Consider the following 21,573-nt stretch of genomic DNA (forward strand, 5'->3'; position numbering starts at 1 on the left):
CCCTGACCCTCGTGGGCCCCACGTAAGGCGGTTGTTGCTCTTCTTTGGCCGCAAGAAAGCTAATTTTCAGAAGAAAAAAAATCTTGGCGAAGGTTTCAATCCAATCAGAGTTACGGATCTCTGTATATATAAGAAATGGCGAAAGGGCAGAATACGAGAACGCGGAAACAGAGAGAGACAGAGAGACAGATCCAATCTCGGAGGGGCTCTCGCCCCTCCCATGCCATGGAGGCCAAGGACCAGAGGGGAAACCCTTCTCCCATCTAGGGAGGAGGTCAAGGAAGAAGAAGAAGGGGGCCCCTCTCCCCCTCTCTTCCGGTGGCACCGGAACGCTGCCATGGCCATCATCATTATCACCGCGATCTTCACCAACACCTCCGCCATCTTCACCAACATCTCCATCACCTTCCCCCCTCTATCTACAGCGGTCCACTCTCCCGCAACCCTCTATAACCTCTACTTGAACATGGTGCTTTATGCTTCATATTATTATCCAATGATGTGTTGCCATCCTATGATGTCTGAGTAGATTTTCGTTGTCCTATCGGTGGTTGATGAATTGCTATGATTGATTTAATTTGCTTGTGGTTATGTTACTGTCCTTTGGTGCCCATCATATGAGCGCGCACGTGGATCACACCATAGGGTTAGTTGTATGTTGATAGGACTATGTATTGGAGGGCAAGAGTGACAGAAGCTTCTACCTAGCATAGAAATTGATTCATACGGGATTGAAGGGGGACCAATATATCTTAATGCTATGGTTGGGTTTTACCTTAATGAACGTTGGTAGTTGCGGACGCTTGCTAATAGTTCCAATCATAAGTGCATAGAATTCCAAGTCAGGGATGACATGCTAGCAGTGGCCTCTCCCACATAAAACTTGCTATCGGTGTAGTAAAGTAGTCAATTGCCTAGGGACAATTTCGCAACTCCTACCACCACTTTTCCACACTCGCTATACTAACTTTATTGTGTCTTTATCTAAACAGCCCCTAGTTTTTATTTACGTGCTCTTTATATTCTTGCAAACCTATCCAACAACACCTACAAAGTACTTCTAGTTTTATACTTGTTCTAGGTAAAGCGAACGTCAAGCGTGCGTAGAGTTGTATCGGTGGTCGATAGAACTTGAGGGAATATTTGTTCTACCTTTAGCTCCTCGTTGGGTTCGACTCTCTTACTTATCGAAAGAGGCTACAATTGATCCACTATACTTGTGGGTTATCAAGAGTCAGCCAACCTGCTCTCTCTACGGTACTTTGCCTTTAGGTTTGTGACGTCTGCTGGTATGTACGGCATGCTACTCAGAGTCCCATTTTTGCTGTGGATGAGAGACAGTACCTGGACCATTCTTGATGGACCGACAGTACAATCATGTAGCAGCTTTATGAATTTCTTCTCAAGTGGGGTGAATCCTTTGTGGGCGGTCAGAAATTTTACCAGGTCAAACTTCTTTATGAGTTCGTGGTTGTGCTCGTCAAAATATTCAGTGACCACCCACCGTGCTCCATCTACATTCAGCTTACACCGGACAGGGCATTCCGTCTTGACAATGATACCTCTCTTTCGTTCCGGAACGACAGGCGCAACACCTTTACCCTTCTTGTTCCTTCATGCCTTGTAGCCCTCATCTCACCTCTGCTGTACTCGTTAGTTTTTTTAATTTTCCTATGGTATTCGGTGTTGACCGCAAACCCATGGAACTTTGCATATGTCTGGTAGAATTCCTTGGCATCTTCAAACGAATCAAACCTCTGCCCAACATATGGTGGCTTAGGTACCATGATTTCTGATTGCCCATCTTCTGCATCCCCTTGTGCTTCGTCATCAGTTTCATCATTCAGTTCAGTATCGGCGGCTGTTTCATCTGCTTGAGTGTTGCTTGTGCTGGTGTGCAAAGGTGTGCTTGTCGGCATTGCTGGAACGATTGCCATTTCCGACACTGACTCTACATTGTTTGTGGCATGATTGTTAGCTTGCTGGTGGAACGCTTCTTCCGTGCGCTCAGAGCTTCCTGCAGTAGATGTCCCCGTGCTGCTGTTGATTGTAGTTGAAGGTCCTGCAATAAAAAAAGGTACGAGCGTAAGTAGTTGCTTGAATGGCATGTCTATCATAACGGAATACAGCAACTGCATGTGATTTGGCATGAGATCATTCACACAACAAGCCATGAATCTGCATATGGCCATGCATGGTAACTGTAGTTCTCCAGTCATGGCATCTACAATCCAACAAACATGGCAACTACTGTTGCCAAGACATGGCAACCAGCGTCTTTTAGCATCAAAACTTGCATTCTATAGCCATGGCATCTATAGTCCAACATACATGGCAACTACTGTTGCCAAGACATGGCAACCACTATCTTTTAGCATCAAAACTTGCATTCTAGATTCGAGCTCACTAGGCAAATGAGATCAACCATGAATGTTGCACACAATCATATAGCAATTGCCAAATCCTGAAGACAATAGATGACTCTTTGCACGCAACCACTTGGTAGCATTTTTTGTTTGTTTTCCACCACCACCGTTACAAATCTACTTTTTCCTCACATGTTATTCCCACAAAAGCAAATGCAACACTGTGTTCTGGTTCACATTTTTTTACCTTGTTGTGCCGCATGTGCTGATCTTATCTGGCCTGTCATTCCAATTTGATGCACTCTATCTGCAATAGCGCTGTCCTGCAACTGTGAAGCTTGCCATGAGACGTTTGCCGATGTGGTTCTACCGTAACAACCTGTGATCATGTTAGTAGTTGGTCAATGCATGGCAACTGTAGTTTGTTCAACATGACACATGTAGCGGTGCATCCATGCCACACATGTTTGTCCACACGCGTCATCCACAATTGTTTAGACATTTGCAATCACATTTTATGACACATGGCAACTGCAGTTGTCCAGTCATGGCAACTGCAGCTGTGCAGGCATGGCAACTGCAGCTGTTAGCTATGTTCCTTCTGCTAATTCACTGTCCACAACTTTACTTCATGGACTCACCTGTGTTCGACGTTGATGGCAAGTACATGTTTGCCGCCTGATGCCACATGCTGCATGAAGGTCCTACATTTTTCCGACATAACTCGTGAGTCTTTTGCCATCCTTGCAAGTTTAATTTCATGTCGACACCATTATGTTTCTTTTTCGTATGCGTTACCTTGATTTGCCACATTAGCTACTTGAAGTTGGTTGCCCGTACATTTGTCATTGTTAGCGCCCTGTGACTGAACTTGCCACGGTGCCCCCCCAAATGTGGTTTGGTCATAAGAACCTGCGGAAAATGACATTGTAGGACATAAGTAGAATGACATCTTCATCGACGCGAACATGGCAACTGTTCTTTTTTTTAATCATGCATCGTACCGATGCCCGCGTACTGCTCTAGTAGTGGCAGCAGCGGCCCTGCAGAAATGAGTTGATTGTACTCTACTGCATCCCAAGGGAGCGTTTCCGGCCTTTGAGAAAACCAAGGATCAGTGTCGTCTTCGTGATTCATTCTTCCGCTTTTTTTTCCTGCCAGAGTGTTTTCAGTCACTGCATGAACAAGAATGCATCAACAAACTGCAAAATGCATTCTTGCTGTTTGCACGTAGAAGATTACACGGCAATCTTATCACATTTCCTGCGTAGGCAACCAACACATCATGGCAAGTATGACATGCACATTCATTCTCTTTTCTGAAATCTGGGTGCCAGCTATCATTTTGAAGTGATGGCAACAGCCAATAAAATAGGATGGCAAGCAACAAGATAACATGGTGGCAGCTAACGACAACGATAGGTGGCAACTGATGTTAGATACAAGTGGCAATTATTCTTCCTACCTCCCTCTGCCAAATTTCTCCTTTCCCTCCCTATTTTTAGTGATTCCTACGCATCCTTCATTACCAACTACTCGCACCAAAGCCAACCCAGAAGCTTAGCTCAACTCTAGCATAGTACATGGCAGATCTGGTGTATGTTGGTGGGCAAATGCGAATACATGCAAATCCGTGGGGTGTTTGCCCTGATAGTGTGGATCCAGTCGCCAACTTCGTGGGCAAATTTGCAATTTCAAATTTCTGGGCAGAAGAAGGACGAGAAACAGAAGGAGATCGGAGATCCACCTTTTTTTAGCTCGTCGTCATGGGAGGGCGGGGTTGGGGGCTGGGTAGGTGGGTGGTTAGCGGTGGGAAGGCGCTATGGATCTACTCTGGTTGCCATGGCAACCAGAGAAGGAAGGCGATGGAGGTAGGGGATCGAGAGGTAGGAGACGACGGCGGCGGGTTGGACTGAGGATCGAAAGGAGGCCGGGACGACTGGCGTGCTGGGTCGTGCGGGCAGCGTGGTCGTTTGCCCGGACGTGTGGGCGATGTTGCCACACATCGAGCGTGCGGGCTATGGCTGCGCGCGCCCGGACGCGGTCGTGCGGGCGGGTTCGTCTTCATGCCACACAGGGCGTGCGGCACAACCACCCGATACACCACACGTGTGGCAGTTATCAGCGTCCTAATCTTTTTTCTTGGCTTTGAAGGTCGCATACAACTTCGGATTGAGATGATCGAAAAAGAAAACCGAGGACGAATTTATGTGAACAAACTTGATAAAAATATTACAATGCTCAAGTTTTCCGCGCACACGTCTGCACCCCTCTTACATCCTGAAAGTTTTGGACGGAGTAAATTTCTTCGCGAATAACTCGTATGCCTTTGTAAATCCGGACAACGCGGGGTTGGAAGATCCTGACGGCTGGTACGAGCAGCCAGCGCCCATGGGGAGTGGAAGGCGGCGGTGACCGATGCGGGACGGCGGAAGCGATTATGCTCGTGGTTGCTGCCGGCGTGGAGCGGAGTGATTACTCTCGTGGCTGCTGCCGGCACGGCTGCTTTTCACCCCGGTAGACGACGAAGGGTGGCGTGAAGCACGAAGAGCTGCCCTTGTCCACACATGAGTGGCGGAGGGTGGCGCGGAATGCAAGTTCCTTGTCCAACGACACGGAGCTCGAGTCCTCCTCCGCAAGCGCTGCCTAGCCATTTGGGTCTGACTCGCTACCGGAGCCACGCTTGCTGCAGGCAGGGAAGGGGAAGGGGACAGACGGGAAGGGAGGGAGGCGAACAATGTATCGTTCGAGAGTGTTGACCGGGGTTTAAAGTTTGATCCGAGGTGGGGTATATGTGGGGATGAGACGGGCCATCGCGAGCCCCCCCCCACATATGGGCCGGGTTTGAGAATGCCGGACAGCCAAAGTATAGGGCCGATTTGAGGGTCCGGTCGGCTATTTTTGTGACCGGGCAGTGACCGGCCGTCCGCCTGACGGCCTAAGGCCAACTCCACCGCACGATCCCAACACAGACGTCAGTTTTTGTCCATTTGGGGTGCGATTTGGCGGACGTCCGGAGGGCGAACAGGCGGACGCAAGCATCTGCGCTCAACGCGCAGGAGGCATCCCGACTGCAAACGGACGTGCCCCGCCCGCGCCGAGCTCCTCCGCCTTGCCGTCGCGCCCTGCCTCGCCGGAGCGCGCCCGCCCCGAGCTCCTGGGCCATCCCGCGCTTGTCAGAGCTCGCCCGCCCCGAGCCTCCCGGTAGCCCCGCGCTCGCCGGAGCACGCCTGCCCCGCCCCGAGCTCCCCACCCGCCGCAATGCCGCCAGAGCGTGCCGCCCCAAGATCCCCAGCACGTGCGCCGCCCCATGCCGTCCTCGACGTGCTCGCGCTCCTGCCGTGCTCGGCGCGCTGGCCTTCCTGGTCGCGCCCTATGCCAGGCTGCTCGCGCGGGAGGCCGCGGACCTGGTGCAGCAGTACCCGGAGGAGCCCTGGTCCACCGTGGAGCTGCTGCTGCGCACGCACGCACTAACTAGCTCGTGTCCGCGCTCCCGAGCCCGGCCGCGCGCGTCGCTCGTGCACCTGCGCTCGCCGGGTCGCTCGGAACCGCGCGCTCGCTCGCGCCCGGCCCCGACTCGCTGCTGCATGGGCGCGGCTAGCTAGCACGCACGGGCTGGTTGGCTAGCTAGCTAGCAGTTGTGCACGCACGGGCGTGCTTAGTAGCTAGCTAGCTTGCTAGAGCCCAGCTGCTTCTGCTGCACTCGCGCACGACGGAGCCGCGCCGACGTAGCGAGGCGAGGGACGCGGGGAACGGGCCGGAGAAGCAATTCCCGGTGACATGCGCGGCGAGTGGGGAGGCGGAGGAACGACGGCGGCCCGTGCGGTGAGCGGGGAGGCGAAGGGACGGCGGCGGCCTGCGCAGGGAACGGGGAGGCGGAGGGACGGCAGCGCGCGGCGGCAGCCAGTGGGGCGAGCGGGATGTGCGTCACTGATTTGTGGGCCAGAGAGCGGACGAGAGGAACCAGCGACAGCGTCCGTTTCGTGTCCGTCCAACCGCATTTGTCGCGCAAATTTGGTCCAGGTTTGGAGCCGGGAGGATAAAAAACGGACACCAGCGGACAGCTTTGTCCGTTTGGCTACGCCCGCTGGGTCGTAGTTTACCTCAAACGGACGAAAGCGGACGATTTGGGTCGCGCGCTGGAGTTGGCCTAAGAAACGATAGTTGTACATGCTCTAAGGGCAACTCCAACGGGCCGACCCAAACGGACACCGATTTCATCTGCTTTTTGTCCGTTTGGGTCGCCCGTCCGCGCGTCCGTATCCGCTTTTTTATTTGGGTCTGCGAGTGCGCCCAATGGTAGCCAGACCCATTTTCGATATGTCCGCCCTGACATGTCCTCAAACACGTAGCAGGCAGTGCAGGAGAGCTCGCAGCGCGCGGGGAGGCCGACGGGCGAGCTCGAACCCCATGGCGGGGGCGGCACCGCGAGCACCACGAGCATGGCGCGGCGAGCGCGAGGCCAGGCGTGGCGTTGCCGGGCGCTGCCGGGCCGGGCGCGGCGAGGCCTGGCGCAGGGAGGACTTGCGGGAGATGATGAGGAGCCGCGGCTGGCGGCCCCGTCGTGGAACGCCACCACGCGGTCCAGGCGGAAGGCGTGGCGGAGCAGGCGCTTGAAGTCGGCCACGGTCTCGCCGCCCGAGCGCGTGCCGTCGATGCCCATGGGCCGGTGGAAGGTGGAGCTGATGACGATGCGCGAGAAGCAGTGCACCTCCTGGTCGTTGTCCACGTCGATGACGTCATAGTTGGAGAGCTGGCGGAAGAGCGGCGTGAACTTGTCCAACCACCAGTCCTTGATGTCCGTGAGCAGGAACTGCACCTCGCCGCCGAAGTGGTGGGTGCTGGTGAAGAGCGGCACCAGCACGTCGGTGTAGTCGTGGTACAGGTTGCCCGCGAAGCCGCCGCTGGAGAAGAGGAAGGCCGGGACGGAGTGGTTCCTGGTGCAGAGCGGCGGCATAGCGCTGTCGTTGGCGTCGCCGAAGGGGAGGAGCCAACCGGCCCACCGGCCGGCCGCCCACTGCGCTCCTCCGCCGCCACGGCCTGCACCACCGGCCGGCCGGCCGCCGTAGCCACCGCGTTCTTCTCGCGCCGCCCGCCGCGATCCTCTGCCGCCGTGGCCTGCATCTCGAGTCCTCGTGTGGCAGGAAGTGTGGGTCGCTGCCCAGTGGGTCCAGGCCGGACACGCGAGGGGAGGAGCGGACGAGAGCGAACGACAGGAGCGCCCAGTTTGGCCGCCGCGGACCCATTTGTTGCCCATTTTTGCGTCCAGTTTGGATCGGGACGGACACAAAACAGACAGCAGGCGGACGCTGTGTCCGTTTAGGTCGCCCCGTTGAGCCAACTTTTGTGTCCGGATGACCTAAACAGACGAAATGGGTCGCCCCATTGAAGTTGCTCTAAGCTGGTATTTTCCTTACTACATCTGATTTGCGAAACATGTCAGGCTTTTAGAGCTGAGGCAAAAAAAAATTTGGAAACCGAGAGAAAAGCTTCTCGTTCCTCCTGAGAAAAAAAGGGAAATACTAGAAAACACCAGTGCCACCGCGGTTTCAGGGCCAGAGATGCCCACGACCACCACGAGCAGCATGGTCCAGTTCGTTTCCGTGGCCCACCGCCCCACCCACTCTTTCACCACCGGACACCAGCGTCGATCGCCTCGCCGGCGTGCGCGAGCAAAAGCTGCCGCGCGGGCGCTCCCGCGTGGTGGAGCTGGGACGCCAAGCCTTTTCCGCTCGCGCGTTGCACCACCTTCGTAAACTGAGCTTCCACCCCCACCCACCCACCCATGGTTATCCTCGGCTCGCCGGTAAATTCCCCGGATGGACGGACGCCATTCTCCATGAAAACGACTCGCCGGCCGCACACAGTCTGCACATTTGCCCCCTAAACAAATCATTTTTAGTCAGTCAGAGACAGGCGACAAATGGGAAGTGGTGGCACGTCGATGCGTCAGGATAATGTGCACATGGGGACGAGCTTCCTTCACTCCCTGCCCTGCCTTGGATGCCGGATCTCGTCGATCCTCATCATCCATAAACAAAATGAGAATTTCGGCCATGCATGGACCCGTTCAACGAAACTACTACGACCAAATACAGTTCCAGGCCCACTAGCCCAGTGCAGTCCATTCCGGCGTCTCGCCACGAGGCCTAGCCGCCACGCCACTTCCCCGCCTCCCTCGTGCCGCGCTGTCCTCCTGTGCATGATCCCGACACCCCAACAGCGAGGGCACGCAGACGGTGCTATAAAGGCCACCCTTCCTCGCCGCTCCCGCCGTCTCACTCACGTCGCCGTCTCTGCCAGCCCTCAACATGGCGCGTTCCTCTCGTCTCGTCGCCTCCACCGCCACGGCTCTCTTCTTCCTCTTCCTGTCGGCGGCGTGCTCGTGCCGCGCGGCCGGCGACAGCCCGAGCGCCGTGGTGCTGCCGGTGAGGAAGGACAGCGCGACAGGGCAATACCTGACCGGCTTCCGGCAGCGCACGCCCCAGGTGCCGGTGACGGCCGTGCTCGACCTCGGTGGCGGCACGCTCTGGGTGGACTGCGACGCCGGGTACGTGTCCTCGTCCTACGCGCGCGTGCCGTGCGCGTCCAAGCTCTGCCGCCTCGCCAAGACGGGGGCCTGCGCCACCAGCTGCGTCGGCAAGCCGTCCCCGGGGTGCCTGAACGACACCTGCGGCGGGTTCCCGGAGAACACCGTCACGCGCGTCAGCACCGGCGGCAACCTCATCACCGACGTGCTGTCGGTGCCCACCACCTTCCGCCCGGCGCCGGGGCCGCTCGCCACCGCGCCGGCGTTTCTGTTCACTTGCGGAGCCACGTTCCTGACCGAGGGCCTCGCCGCCGGCGCCACCGGCATGGCGTCGCTCAGCCGCGCCCGCTTCGCGCTCCCTACGCAGCTCGCCGCCGCCTTCCGCTTCTCCCGCAAGTTCGCGCTCTGCCTCACGTCGACCTCGGCGGCCGGGGTCGTCGTCTTCGGCGACGCGCCCTACGCGTTCCAGCCCGGGGTGGACCTCTCGAAGTCGCTCCTGTACACCCCGCTGCTCGTCAACAACGTGAGTACCGCCGGCGTCTCCGGCGAGAAGGACAAGTCGAGCGAGTACTTCATCGGCGTGACGGCCATCAAGGTGAACGGGCGCGCCGTGCCGCTGAACGCCTCGCTGCTGACCATCGACAGGCAGGGCGGCGGCGGCACCAAGCTCAGCACGGTGGCGCCCTACACCGTGCTGGAGACCTCCATCCACAAGGCGGTCACGGACGCGTTCGCGGCGGAGACGGCCATGATCCCCCGCGTGCGGGCCGTGGCGCCGTTCAAGCTCTGCTACGACGGGAGCAAGGTGGGGAGCACGCGCGTGGGCCCGGCCGTGCCGACGGTGGAGCTGGTGCTGCAGAGCGAGGCCGCGTCGTGGGTGGTGTTCGGGGCCAACTCGATGGTGGCCGCCAAGGGCGGCGCGCTCTGCCTCGGCGTGGTGGACGGCGGCGCGGCCCCGCGGACGTCGGTGGTGGTCGGGGGCCACATGATGGAGGACAACCTGCTGGAGTTCGATCTGCAGCGGTCGCGGCTCGGGTTCAGCTCCTCCCTGCTCTTCCGGCAGACCACCTGCAACAACTTCCGCCTTGGGTAGAAACAAATGGCATCCGGATGCGGTTGCATCGAAATTTGCCCTTGGGTTTTGTTTTGGCTGTTTGAATAATCAACAGGAGATCCAACGATTTTCCTTCCTATCAGAGCAAGCGTTGTTTCTGCGTTTACATGTCGACCAGCAAAGCCCAGTTTCAGTTATGCACTCGTAGTAGCGACGCATAGCTGCTCGTCAGCTCAGAAGGTAACTGACTCGATGCACTCAAGCATAATGACCATGAAAATGGCAGGCATTGTGTAGATAGACCAGAAGTTTAATGAGCAATGCCCTTTGTCGATTTTTTTTATGAAATGAGCAGTGTCAATGTGCCACTACATAAGATCAAATGGATCAAATCAGGTTACATAATTTCAACAACATCGAATGTTCTCTACATTCATAAAGATCCCTGATGCACATTCACATATGCCAGGCCCGTGTTAGACCCGTGTTCTTGTAGGATACAACAGAAGGCCAAGTTTGGAGACTCAAAACTCTCTGATTCTTGCTCTATCCTGTCCTCGATCACGTACAACATTAACATACAGACCAAGATACTCGTTCGGCGATCCAGAACAAGAGAAGTTAGTGTCATGTCTGATAAGGTATGCAACAATTCCGGTTCTGGACCAGCTTACCCTTCTATATTTTCAACAGAACTGAAAGTCTGAAGTCTGAAGCAGTTGATACAATGCAAACTGAAAGGAAATCCATCAAGCTTCAAGGGCAAAGATCATTGTTTCAGGAATAGGGATGTCACTCTAGAATAGACCTTGCCACAAATAGGGGTGTCCATGTTTCTCTAGGATAGACCTTACCATATGTAATATTCCTGGACGTGAACAGATCCGCATTTCTTAGACCAAATAGCAAGTTCATCCCACCCACATCTGGTGGTAAACATCAGCACTACATCTAGGGAGAGGAAATATCAAGTGCAAGTTCTCTAGTCTGGACAACACGACAGCATTATTTATTTGAAAGAACCGGAGACTTCAGATGACTAGTGGAAAGAGTAAGATGTGAGGATCAACACCGGGTTCGTTCCATTGTGATGTTTGTCATGCACCGAGTTATCGGAATAATCAATCTGAAAGCATAAACGGTTAAAAGAACTGGTTCAACATACTAGATATACCAGAAGTTTAATGACCATGAAATGAGCAATGCCATTACATAAGATCAAACGGATCAAAGCAGCTTACATTGTCTCAACAATATCGAATGTTCTGAACATCCATAAAGATCCCATGATGCACATCAACACATGCCAGATCATTGTTAGATCCGAGTTCTTGTAGGATACAACAGGCGGACGAGTTTGGAGACTCAAACTCTCTGATTCTTGATCTATCGTGCCCTTGACCAAGTAGAACATAATATACAGACCAAGATACTCATTCGGTGATCCGGAACAAGAGAAGTTAGTGTTGTGTCTTATAAGGTATGCAGCGATTCCGGTTTTGGACTAGCTTACCCTTGTATATTTTCCACAGAACTTGTTCTCTGCAGTCTGAAACAATTGATACAATGGAAACTGAAAGGAAATCCATCAAGAGCCTCAAGGGCAAAAGTCATTGTTTCAAGAACAGGGGTGTCTCTCCAGAATAAACCTTACCATAAATAGGGGTGTCTCTCTAGGATAGACCTTACCATATGTAATATTACTGTACGTGAACAGATCGACATTTTAGCAAGTTCATGATTCCACCCACATGATCCATTTTTACGCATCATTACAGGCTTGAACTTGCAAATGGCCGACCTACACACACCTCTGTTCGTACACATCAGCACTATATCTAGGGAGAGGAAATAACAAGTGCAAGTTCTCTACACTGGATAACACGGCGACATTTATTTATTTGAAAGAACCAGAGACTTCATAGTTCATATGAGTAGTGGAAAGAGTAAGACGTAAAGATCAACACAGGGTTCGTTCCATTGTGATGTTTGTCATGCACAGAGTTATCGGGATAATCAATCTAAAAAGCACAAACGGTTAAAAGAACTGGTTGAACATACAAGATCAAGAAACTTCAATACTCCCTCCGATCCGAATTAATTGACGCAGCCTCTATACAACAACAAACCATCTACTATGTTTCTAGATTTTAATAGGCTGCAGGATGCAAAATCACAGATGTTAAACTACAAATGTAGTTGATACTCAGTAACATGGGCTACCAATAGGGCAAAACTGTCCTCGGAAGTACTGTTAGAATCATGAATCATGACTTGATCTTTAACATTGGCACTAGAAACATAAGCCTAATCTAGAATTATATCATTCTAGAAGACCAGCCTATTTGAATCCTTCAAATTTGATCTTACCCTGATATGCCTTAACAACATCTGGCACATCATCAGCATGCCTCAACACATACCTGGTCTCGAAATTCCTGGAACTGCCAAGCAATGCCTGAAGCAATTTGATATCTCTCCGAATCCTCCCCTCCCTCATCAACACAGTCAGCACGGCGCACCTCGGCAGGATGCACTTCTCCAAGCTATAGCCTAGAACTACAGGCCGCGCAATTACATCACTTATTCCAAGCTTCAGCTCGTCCAGCAGGAATCGGACCTTCTTTTTTATGCTCTCATCGGTGAAAAGGAAAATGGTGGGCTGCGTCTTGAAGGCCTGCAGCAACTCACCCTCTGACAGCCCGAAGCTCTGGTAAAATGCCATTTTCCGCAGCCATGAGTCCCTCTTAACACCGGACATCGCACGGAAGCAGTAGAGGAAGCGTGGGTCCAAGACGGACATGCCCATCGCCTTGAGTTCCTCAAAGATTTCGCTGATGCGATCCGGTGACGACAAGAGCACGCCCAACCGGATGACGAGTAGCTTCGAAATGTCGGCCTCTGTGAGGCCGCCGCGGCGGAGAGCTTCCACGGCGGGGCGCATGTTGTTATCGAGGTCCACAGCAAGGCCGCGGGGGACGCGGTGAAAAGCGCGGCGGAGGTCGTCGTCGCTGCCGATGATCCCGCGGAGGAACTGGATGGCGGGGACGAGGTGCTTGTCGAGGCTGCGTGCGAGCAGCAAAGGCTCAGTTGCGAGCTTGTGGGTCTCGAAGCCTAGGGAGGCGAAAAAGTCGAGCTTGGGGCGGAGGATCCGCTCGGGGTCAGCGACGAGGATAACCGGGGCGCTGCGCAAGGTCCGGACGATGTCCGCGTCGGTGAAACCGTAGATCTTGAGGAGGGCGCGCACAGCGTCGGCCTTGTCGGTGGAGCGGATGCGGAGGTGTTGAGCGGTGGTGGCCGCGCCAGCGGCGGCGGGGGAGAGGCCGCACGAGATGAGGTAGGAAACGGTGTCGGGGCAGGGCTCCGAGCTCGGGACTTCGGCGACGGCGGGCGAGGTGTAGCAGTGGGCGAGAGGAATGGTGCCAGGGATGAATTCGAGGAGGTTTGTGCCGCCGCCGCCGCCAGCGATTTGATGGATTCGGAGGGCGAGCCGCCGCCGGCAGATGGAGGCGAACATGATGGAATGATGGATGGGGCGGACTAGTGTGGGAGGGGCGGCCTCCGGGGGAGATACCTTAAAAAAAAACAAGGGGGCCGGATACCTTCGCGGATTTGGAAAAAAGTTTACCAAAATGCCACATATCAATTCGGCCCCGCGGCTCCGCGACCGTCGACGGCCGACGAGCGCCACCAGGTTCCTTCACCACTGCCCCATGCCGCTCCTTTCTCTCGCTCTGCTCGCCATCCCCATCTCATCTCTCCTCTCGACCACTATGCAGAATGACGCCTCCGCCGCCGTCCATCATCGGAAATGCTGCCTCCGACAAGCCATCCTCAGGATCCCACCATTCCCGAACTGATCTGCAAGTCCTACCGCACACACGGGAAGGGGGTGTGGCGGTGGCGGACATGGCCATTGGCGACCTCCACATTCTCTCGCGTCCGCTCCCGTTTAAGGCCCAGTTCGTCCCCAAGGCGCTCCGCTTCCACCGCAACCTCGCCGCCACCGGGAAGGCCCATTTTGAGACGCAGCGCAAACCGTCGTCGGTGGATCCCTTCCCCATTGCGCCAATGAGACAGTGATATTGCCTCTTCTCCGGTGTGTGTGTGTGTGTGTGTGTGTGTGTGTGGTGGTGGGGGGGGGGGGGGGGGGGGGGGGGGACAGTGGCTTTGATTTTTAGGAATGACTTTTTTTATTGTTGCTTGCTATTCTTTTTGTAATTGTGCGGTAGCATAGCAAATTATCATCTATAGGAATGGTATATTTACATTATACATATCATATTTTAGTTGTGTTGTCATGACAAATTAACTTTCCATTAGTTTAGTCGATGTTTTTGCCATGGCAAATTTATAATGTTACTATGGCAAAATTAACTTTTTGCCATGGCAAATTCTTTGTTCATAATTTGTTCTTTTTTACACACACTGCGAATTTCTCATACAAACATGGAAATTCTAATCAAAATACCATGGCAAAAGTGCAATGTTTTGTTTTCCTTCGCTAATTTTGCAAAGTTCATGGCAACTTCCATCTTTGTCCTTGTTCATAAACAATTGCAATTGCTCTATATGACTTTTCATGTGATTTGTCGTGGCACTTTTTTTTTATCTAAACACATGGCAGGCATGTTCAAAAACATGGCAAAATTATAGATGTTCACGAACATGGCAACTTAACATGTTCAAAAACATGACAAACTTACCATGGCAACTTCGCCATGTTAAAAAACATGGCAATGTTATAGATGTTCAAAAACATGGCAACTTAATATGTTCAAAAAACATGGCAAACTTAAGATGTTTTTGGCAAATGTATTAACGGGGCATGGAAAAAATGCTTTTATTCATAGCCAAAAGTGGGATTTTTCTACATTTTCTTTGCCATGACAACTTTACTTTCAATGAAATGGAAAATTTTACTTTATTTTTTTGACATGGAAAATTTATTGTATAGAGCATGGCAATTTTGATTTAAATATGAAGGCAAATTTACATTTTACAGAACATGACAAATTTTAATATTTAGCATGGCAAATATACTTTTGTAGCCATAGCAATTTTAATTTTGTTTCTATGGCAAAATTACTCTATTTTTTGCCATGGCAAATTTTAATCCATTTTTGCCATGGAAAAATGTACTCCATTTTTTTGCCATGGCATACTTTTAATGACATGGCAATCTTTTTGATATTAATTTGTAGATAAAAATTCTTTTTTCTATTGCAACATGAGAAAATTTACTTTCTTTGAGACCATGGGAATTTAAGTCCTTGGAGCATAGCATTTGTAGTTTATGTATCATGGTACACTATCTTTCTCTTGCAAAAAAATGACAAAAGAATTATAATACAATACAACAATTTTTTTAATATGCATGGTAATTTTTGTTCATGTACTAAAAATACCCCCAACAAGTTCTAGTTCATCAAACATATCATGACAAAGTGTGTCTCATACATTGTAGCATAATTTGAAACATCTTTTTAGAATCGTCACACGACAATTTGTAAGATATTTGTATTTTCACTTGTCAAATTTAATTAGTAGCATGGCAAATTTATTTTCATTTTATATTAATTTTTTTCCTTTTTCCATGGCAAATGATCACTTTACTTTTGCCATGGCAAATTTTCTACGTTTTTGTTTTCAATGTCAAATTTACTTTCAATGACATGGCAAATTTTACTTTATTTTTCCATGGCAAATGTTACATTTTCTCATGATCACATACATGGCTATTTTATTTCATTTTCTGTCAAAGGTTTCCACTTCTGCCATGGCAAATTTCTATGCTTTTTGCTATGGCAACTTTTACTTTTAATGTGATGGACATTTTAACTTTATTTTTTGCCATGGTAAATTTTACTTTTACTATGAATCTGCCATGACATTTTTTTGTTACTATGATGGAAATTACCATAAATTTTTTCTGTTGGGTCATTAGAAAAAAGAAATCTTTTAATCCATGGCAATTTTCAATTTTTTTAATATGTTGAAAAAATAGTAGCACAACACATACTGGCCTTTATTTGCCATTGCAAGAAAAACAAAATTGGGGCTATTTTTTGTTGGGCTTTATTTTTCCTTTTTCATTTTTACTGGGAGAGGGGCGATGTGGAGACGTTTGGGCTGTGGGGCATCTCCCACCGAACGAGATCATTCGGGTGGCTGGTCCCTCGTGTCGTACATTTTCGTTCGGTTGGGGGTTCCCCACACCATATGTACGACAGATATGGGCGTCCAAAGTTTATAGATTTGCAAAAAAAATCACAAAATAATAAACAAAAAACTCACGGATCTAAAAAAATCATGAAATTTGAAAAAGGTTTGTGAGTTTGGAAAAAATCCATTGATATTTGTAAAAGAAATTCACGGATTTGAAAAAAGTTTACAAATTGAAAAAAACTTCAAATAGAAAAAGTTCCATGTATTTGAAAAGAAGAAAAGGGAAAAAGAAAAAAAAGATATAAAAAGAAAGAAAAAACCGAACAAAACCGGTCTAGAAAAATCTAAAACAAAAGAAAATCTTTTACCTTGCAAGATGCGCTCCAAGCCGCTTGAGGAAACCCTATGTCACGCCCAATATGCGATACTATCCTAAAGAGACTCGAAGGTCCCACCAAGGATAGAACCGCATATTGAAACGCTTTTGCAAGGTGGATATCATTACATCAACATTACATAATAGATGGGGATACATACCAGGCATACAAATGTCGCAAGAATACATGAATACATCATACATAAGATCAACATCCGACTACGGATGAAACACAAACAGAAGTTCAAACGACATCCACCCTGCTAGCCCAGGCTGCCGACCTGGAACCTATCCCCTGATCGCAGAAGAAGCGGAAGCAGAACTCCAAAACATCGCTCGCGCGTCATGATCATCGCAAAACCTGTACCTGCAACTGTTGTTGTAGTAATCTGTGAGCCACGAGGACTCAGCAATCCCATTACCATGGGTATCAAGACTAGCAAAGCTTAATGGGTATGGAAAGGATAAGTGGTGAGGTTGCAGCAGCGACTAAGCAATGTATGGTGGCTAACTTACGCAAATAAGAGCGAGAAGAGAAGCAACGGAACGGTCGTGAAACTAGCAATGATCAAGAAGTGATCCTGAACTCCTACTTACGTCAGACATAACCCAAAAACCGTGTTCACTTCCCGGACTCCGCCGAAAAGAGACCATCACGGTTACACACGCGGTTGATGCGTTTTAATTAAGTCAAGTGTCAACTTCTCTACAACCGGATATTAACAAATTCCCATCTGCCACATAACCGCGGGCACGGCTCTCAAAAGTTTATACCCTGCAGGGGTGTCCCAACTTAGCCCATTATAAGCTCTCACGGTCAACGAAGGATATTCCTTCTCCCGGGAAGACCCGATCAGTCTCGGAATCCCGGTTTACAAGACATTTCGACAATGGTAAAACAAGACCAGCAAAGCCGCCCGATGTGCCGACAAATCCCGATAGGAGCTGCACATATCTCGTTCTCAGGGCACACCGGATGAGCAAGACGTCGGGTTGGCATAGACCCTGGTTGCCCAGGGGGCGCCGGACATCGCTCGGTTTGGACCAGCACTTGGAGAAGCAGTGGCCCGGGGGGTTAAAATAAAGATGACCCTCGGGAGCGCGACTACCTAGGAAAAAAAGGCTAGGTGAGGCAAATGTAAAACCAAGGTTGGGCCTTGCTGGAGGAGTTTTATTCAAAGCGAACTGTCAAGGGGGTCCCATAAATCACCCAACCGCGTAAGGGACGCAAAATCAAGGAACATAACACCAGTATGACGGAAACTAGGGCGGCAAGAGTGGAACAAAACACCAGGCATAAGGCCGAGCTTTCCACCCTTTACAAGGTATATAGATGCATTAATAATATAAGAGATATTGTGATATCCCAACAAAGTTCATGATATCCATGTTCCAACATGGAACAAACTTCAACTTCACCTGCAACTAGCAACGCTATAAGAGGGGCTGAGCAAAAGCGGTAGCATAGCCAAACAACGGTTTGCTAGGAAGGGTGAAAAGGTTAGAGGCTGACATGACAATTTGGGAGGCTTGAAAAGCAAGTGATAGGTAGCGCATCATAGCGAAAGAACGAAGCAACTAGCATAGCAATGATAGTAATGAGATCCAAGGTGACGGTCATCTTGCCCGAAATCCCGCTAGGAAGAAGAACGAGCCCATGAAGAAGATGAAGCCACGAAGACGAACCAAGCGTAGACGAACGAATCCTCACGATCGCAACGAAACGGGAACTATCGAGAAGAAGCACAGAACATGGTAAACACACCACACATGAACAAGGCATGATGCTCAACCAAGTATGATGCATGACAAGGCTACATGAAGCTACTCATGGCAAAAAATGATGCATACAAGAACAACACATCAAAGCAAGTTTAAATGAGGCCGGAAACAACCTATAACAAATCCGATAAGTCCCCATATGCAAGTTTCGAAATTGGTCCAGATCTGAACAAATATTAATTTGAAGTTGTTAAACAGCAATTTAAAGAGCACCATGATGATCTACACGAAATTCTAGTCAAGTTACATATAAAGTTCTTTTAATTCGGAGTTACGGCCTAGAAGATATGAGCAAAACAAGTTAAACATGGCATTAATGCAAAATGCATACAAACATCAAGCAAACACCTCAAAATAAGGATGCAACAAGGTAACATGAAACTACATGCAAAACTAAGCAAGTTTCATATAGAGCATGCTCAAAACGGAGCAACGGTTCATCACATACACTCCAAACAAGATATAACAACAATCTGTCCAAAACAGCAACTAGGCATCTTGCAAGTATCATGAAAATATGCTACAACACCTCAACATGAAACCAAAATGCATGGACATGATGTACAGGTAAAGCACAACAAAACATGAACACTGAGCTATCTCCAGAAAACACTATAACATGCTCAAAAGGACATGGCAAGATTGCAAATAATAACAGTTTCACAGACTTCGCAGAAATCACTGTGCATGGCAGAAATTACATCAGGTTGCAAAGTTTAGAGCTATCAAACAACATGCTACAGGAACAGATCATAGCAAACAAAGACATGGAATGAATCTAATAATTTCATAGAATAAAAGTCCCTTACTGATGACGAGCCAAAAAGGTACAGAAGATATGATAGCACCCATGTAAACATAGCAAGGTTCATGACAGATTCAGACTTAGTGAAAATAACAGTTCATGGCAGAAACAACGATAAGTAGACATGTTGGTGAGCTTGAACCACTCACAACATAGCATTTCATGGCATGTGAAGTCAACCAACAGCAAGAAGGCATAAATATGAAGCTAAGAATGGCAATAGCATAGTCATACGGTGCATGGATCACTAGCAAAACACATGTCAAAACTGAACTTCATGTTAACAGGCTGACACCAACATTATTTAGCAATTTGAGAGCAAGTTTGCAACAAGCTACACAGGCTATAAATGCAACCAAGGGCATGGATGGATATATCATCACATGTGTAAGAAAATATCCTTAGTGAACATCTCCAGGTTATGCATAGAACGACTTGTAGAAGCAGGCTGACATGGCATCACAATGTTACAACTACAGACTTGGCAGAAATGACCAAGTCACAGAAATCAGCAACATCACGAAGGCTACTTTGCAAGCTTGTAACAACCTACAGATGGCATATCCTGAAAAGTGGATTGCACCACAGCAAATACGGCATGTTTTAGCTCATAACACATGTAGACATCATTCTCAAAATAAACTCACACAAAAAGATACAAAAATGGCAAATGAGCAAGTTCTGTTAAACTACAGCAGACAACATCATATAGCAGTCTTGCAACGATGATTAAGGCATCAAGCTTAACTCAAACAAGCATGTCCCAGTGGAATAAAATTAAGAGCATATGATGATGAACATTTTGATATATTGTACATGCAAAACGAAGCTATATACATGAAGATATGGCATGTCAAAGATGTACACATGGAGTTGGAAAACTAGGGACTTAGCAGAATTTTACCCTCGCGAAAAGTCAACGCGGGACGAGGACGAGCGGGACGGAGGGATCCAGGGCGCGGGGAGGCCGTTTGGTTGGAGGGACCGGTGGATCTGGTCCCGGTTAACCAGATCCGGGCGAGGACGGCGTCGGGGTGCTCCGGCGAGCGGAGGTGGCGCGTAAGGCGGCGGTCGGCGGCGGTGGCGTCCGCGGGGCGAGGCGCGGTCGCCGGGCGCCTCGGGCGTGGCGGGGCGGGAAAAGGCATTATGTAGCCGAGGAAAAGCTCACCAGCTTATTTAATATGGAGGACATTGTCGGATAAAATCCGACAAAAGGGTCTGGTGGTCCACAAGGGATCTGATGTGAGCATCAGTACTCAACCAGAGGAAGAAGAATGCAAGGAGATCAGACTATAGAAACAACTGACTAACTCACAAGCTCAAATGCAAAGGAATTATGAATTCCAAGACAAGGGATCAGAAGCAATGCTCTGATTAGGGATGGATAAGTTGAATAGCCTTAGGGGTACAATCGATGACGATTTGATTGGTCGAGATCCAGCTCATGTTAAAGATGTCTGAGCCGGAAGGATGAATTCTAGGATCTGATTGAGGAATGCGAGCATTCGCAACATATTGAATCAATTGACTCAAAAAGATAATGACAAAGGGTGCCAATAAGATTTCGAGACTTATGGGATTAATCATAATGCTAGTAAGCAAGAATTTCAAGAGCAACAGGCTGCTGAGGATTTTCGGAAGATCGAATGGTATTTCAAAGACGTTGTGAAATACATGAATCATTTGGGGATGAGCGGATACTCGATAAGTGCGAGAAATTATTCGTAGGGGTATTCAGGTGGAAAAGAACTGCAAGGCAGTGGTACAAGAAATTCTTAAAAAGCCGGAGAGCAATTCGATGTATCTGGTAATAACATGAGAAACTCAGAGTAATTGTATGAACAACAAGTGTATGTTGTTATCCATATGGATATATCGGTAGTAGGGAATTGAAAAGGCAGAGGGCACAAGGGTCTCGGGAATGATCGAAGAGTATCTTCAACATCTTCTGGTGCAGTCGGCGACCATCTGTGAAAAAGGGCTCTCCGGGAGAAAGTATTTACGAGAACCTACAGTTAGTCCTTTTAGCAAAATCATTTAACCCGAATAGAAGAGAGATCAGAGTCCCAGAGTATAGGCAGGGAGTAAAAGATCCTAATACCACCCAATGGCGACGTGGGCCCATAACCCACAGGTCCCAGGATCGAAACCTGGCTCTGATACCAACTTGTGACGCCCCCGATTTGACCGTACACTAATCATGCACGCAAATGTGTACGATCAAGATCAGGGACTCACGGGAAGATATCACAACACAACTCTAAAACATAAATAAGTCATACAAGCATCATAATACAAGCCAGGGGCCTCGAGGGCTCGAATACAAGTGCTCGATCACAGACGAGTCAGCGGAAGCAACAATATCTGAGTACAAACATAAGTTAAACAAGTTTGCCTTAAGAAGGCTAGCACAAACTGAGATACAGATCGAACGAGGCGCTGGCCTCCTGCCTAGGATCCTCCTAACTACTCCTAGTCGTCGTCAGCGGCCTG

General features: G+C 49.6%; 3 protein-coding genes and 1 pseudogene across 3 annotated transcripts; 2 read left to right on the forward strand and 2 right to left on the reverse strand.

Moving 5' to 3' along the window:
• LOC123159233 (protein FAR1-RELATED SEQUENCE 5-like) overlaps positions 1–3,503 on the reverse strand; it is a 33,173-nt pseudogene extending 29,670 nt beyond the window's left edge.
• A 5,105-nt stretch (positions 3,504–8,608) lies between these two features.
• Positions 8,609–10,091, forward strand: LOC123181958 (probable aspartic proteinase GIP2). Its single transcript, XM_044594384.1, has one exon. It carries the CDS (start codon positions 8,678–8,680, stop codon positions 9,986–9,988), a length of 1,311 nt encoding a protein of 436 aa, XP_044450319.1. The 5' UTR covers positions 8,609–8,677; the 3' UTR covers positions 9,989–10,091.
• A 1,871-nt stretch (positions 10,092–11,962) lies between these two features.
• On the reverse strand, positions 11,963–13,735 carry LOC123181959 (uncharacterized). The gene has a single exon (XM_044594385.1). It carries the CDS (start codon positions 13,464–13,466, stop codon positions 12,291–12,293), a length of 1,176 nt encoding a protein of 391 aa, XP_044450320.1. The 5' UTR covers positions 13,467–13,735; the 3' UTR covers positions 11,963–12,290.
• On the forward strand, positions 13,518–14,037 carry LOC123181960 (uncharacterized). Its single transcript, XM_044594386.1, has 2 exons — positions 13,518–13,643; positions 13,729–14,037. Exons 1-2 carry the CDS (start codon positions 13,582–13,584, stop codon positions 14,030–14,032), a joined length of 366 nt encoding a protein of 121 aa, XP_044450321.1. The 5' UTR covers positions 13,518–13,581; the 3' UTR covers positions 14,033–14,037.
• The last annotated feature ends 7,536 nt before the right edge of the window (positions 14,038–21,573 follow it).

This window comes from Triticum aestivum, chromosome 1D (assembly GCF_018294505.1).
Source record: "Triticum aestivum cultivar Chinese Spring chromosome 1D, IWGSC CS RefSeq v2.1, whole genome shotgun sequence".
NCBI lineage: Eukaryota > Viridiplantae > Streptophyta > Magnoliopsida > Poales > Poaceae > Triticum > Triticum aestivum.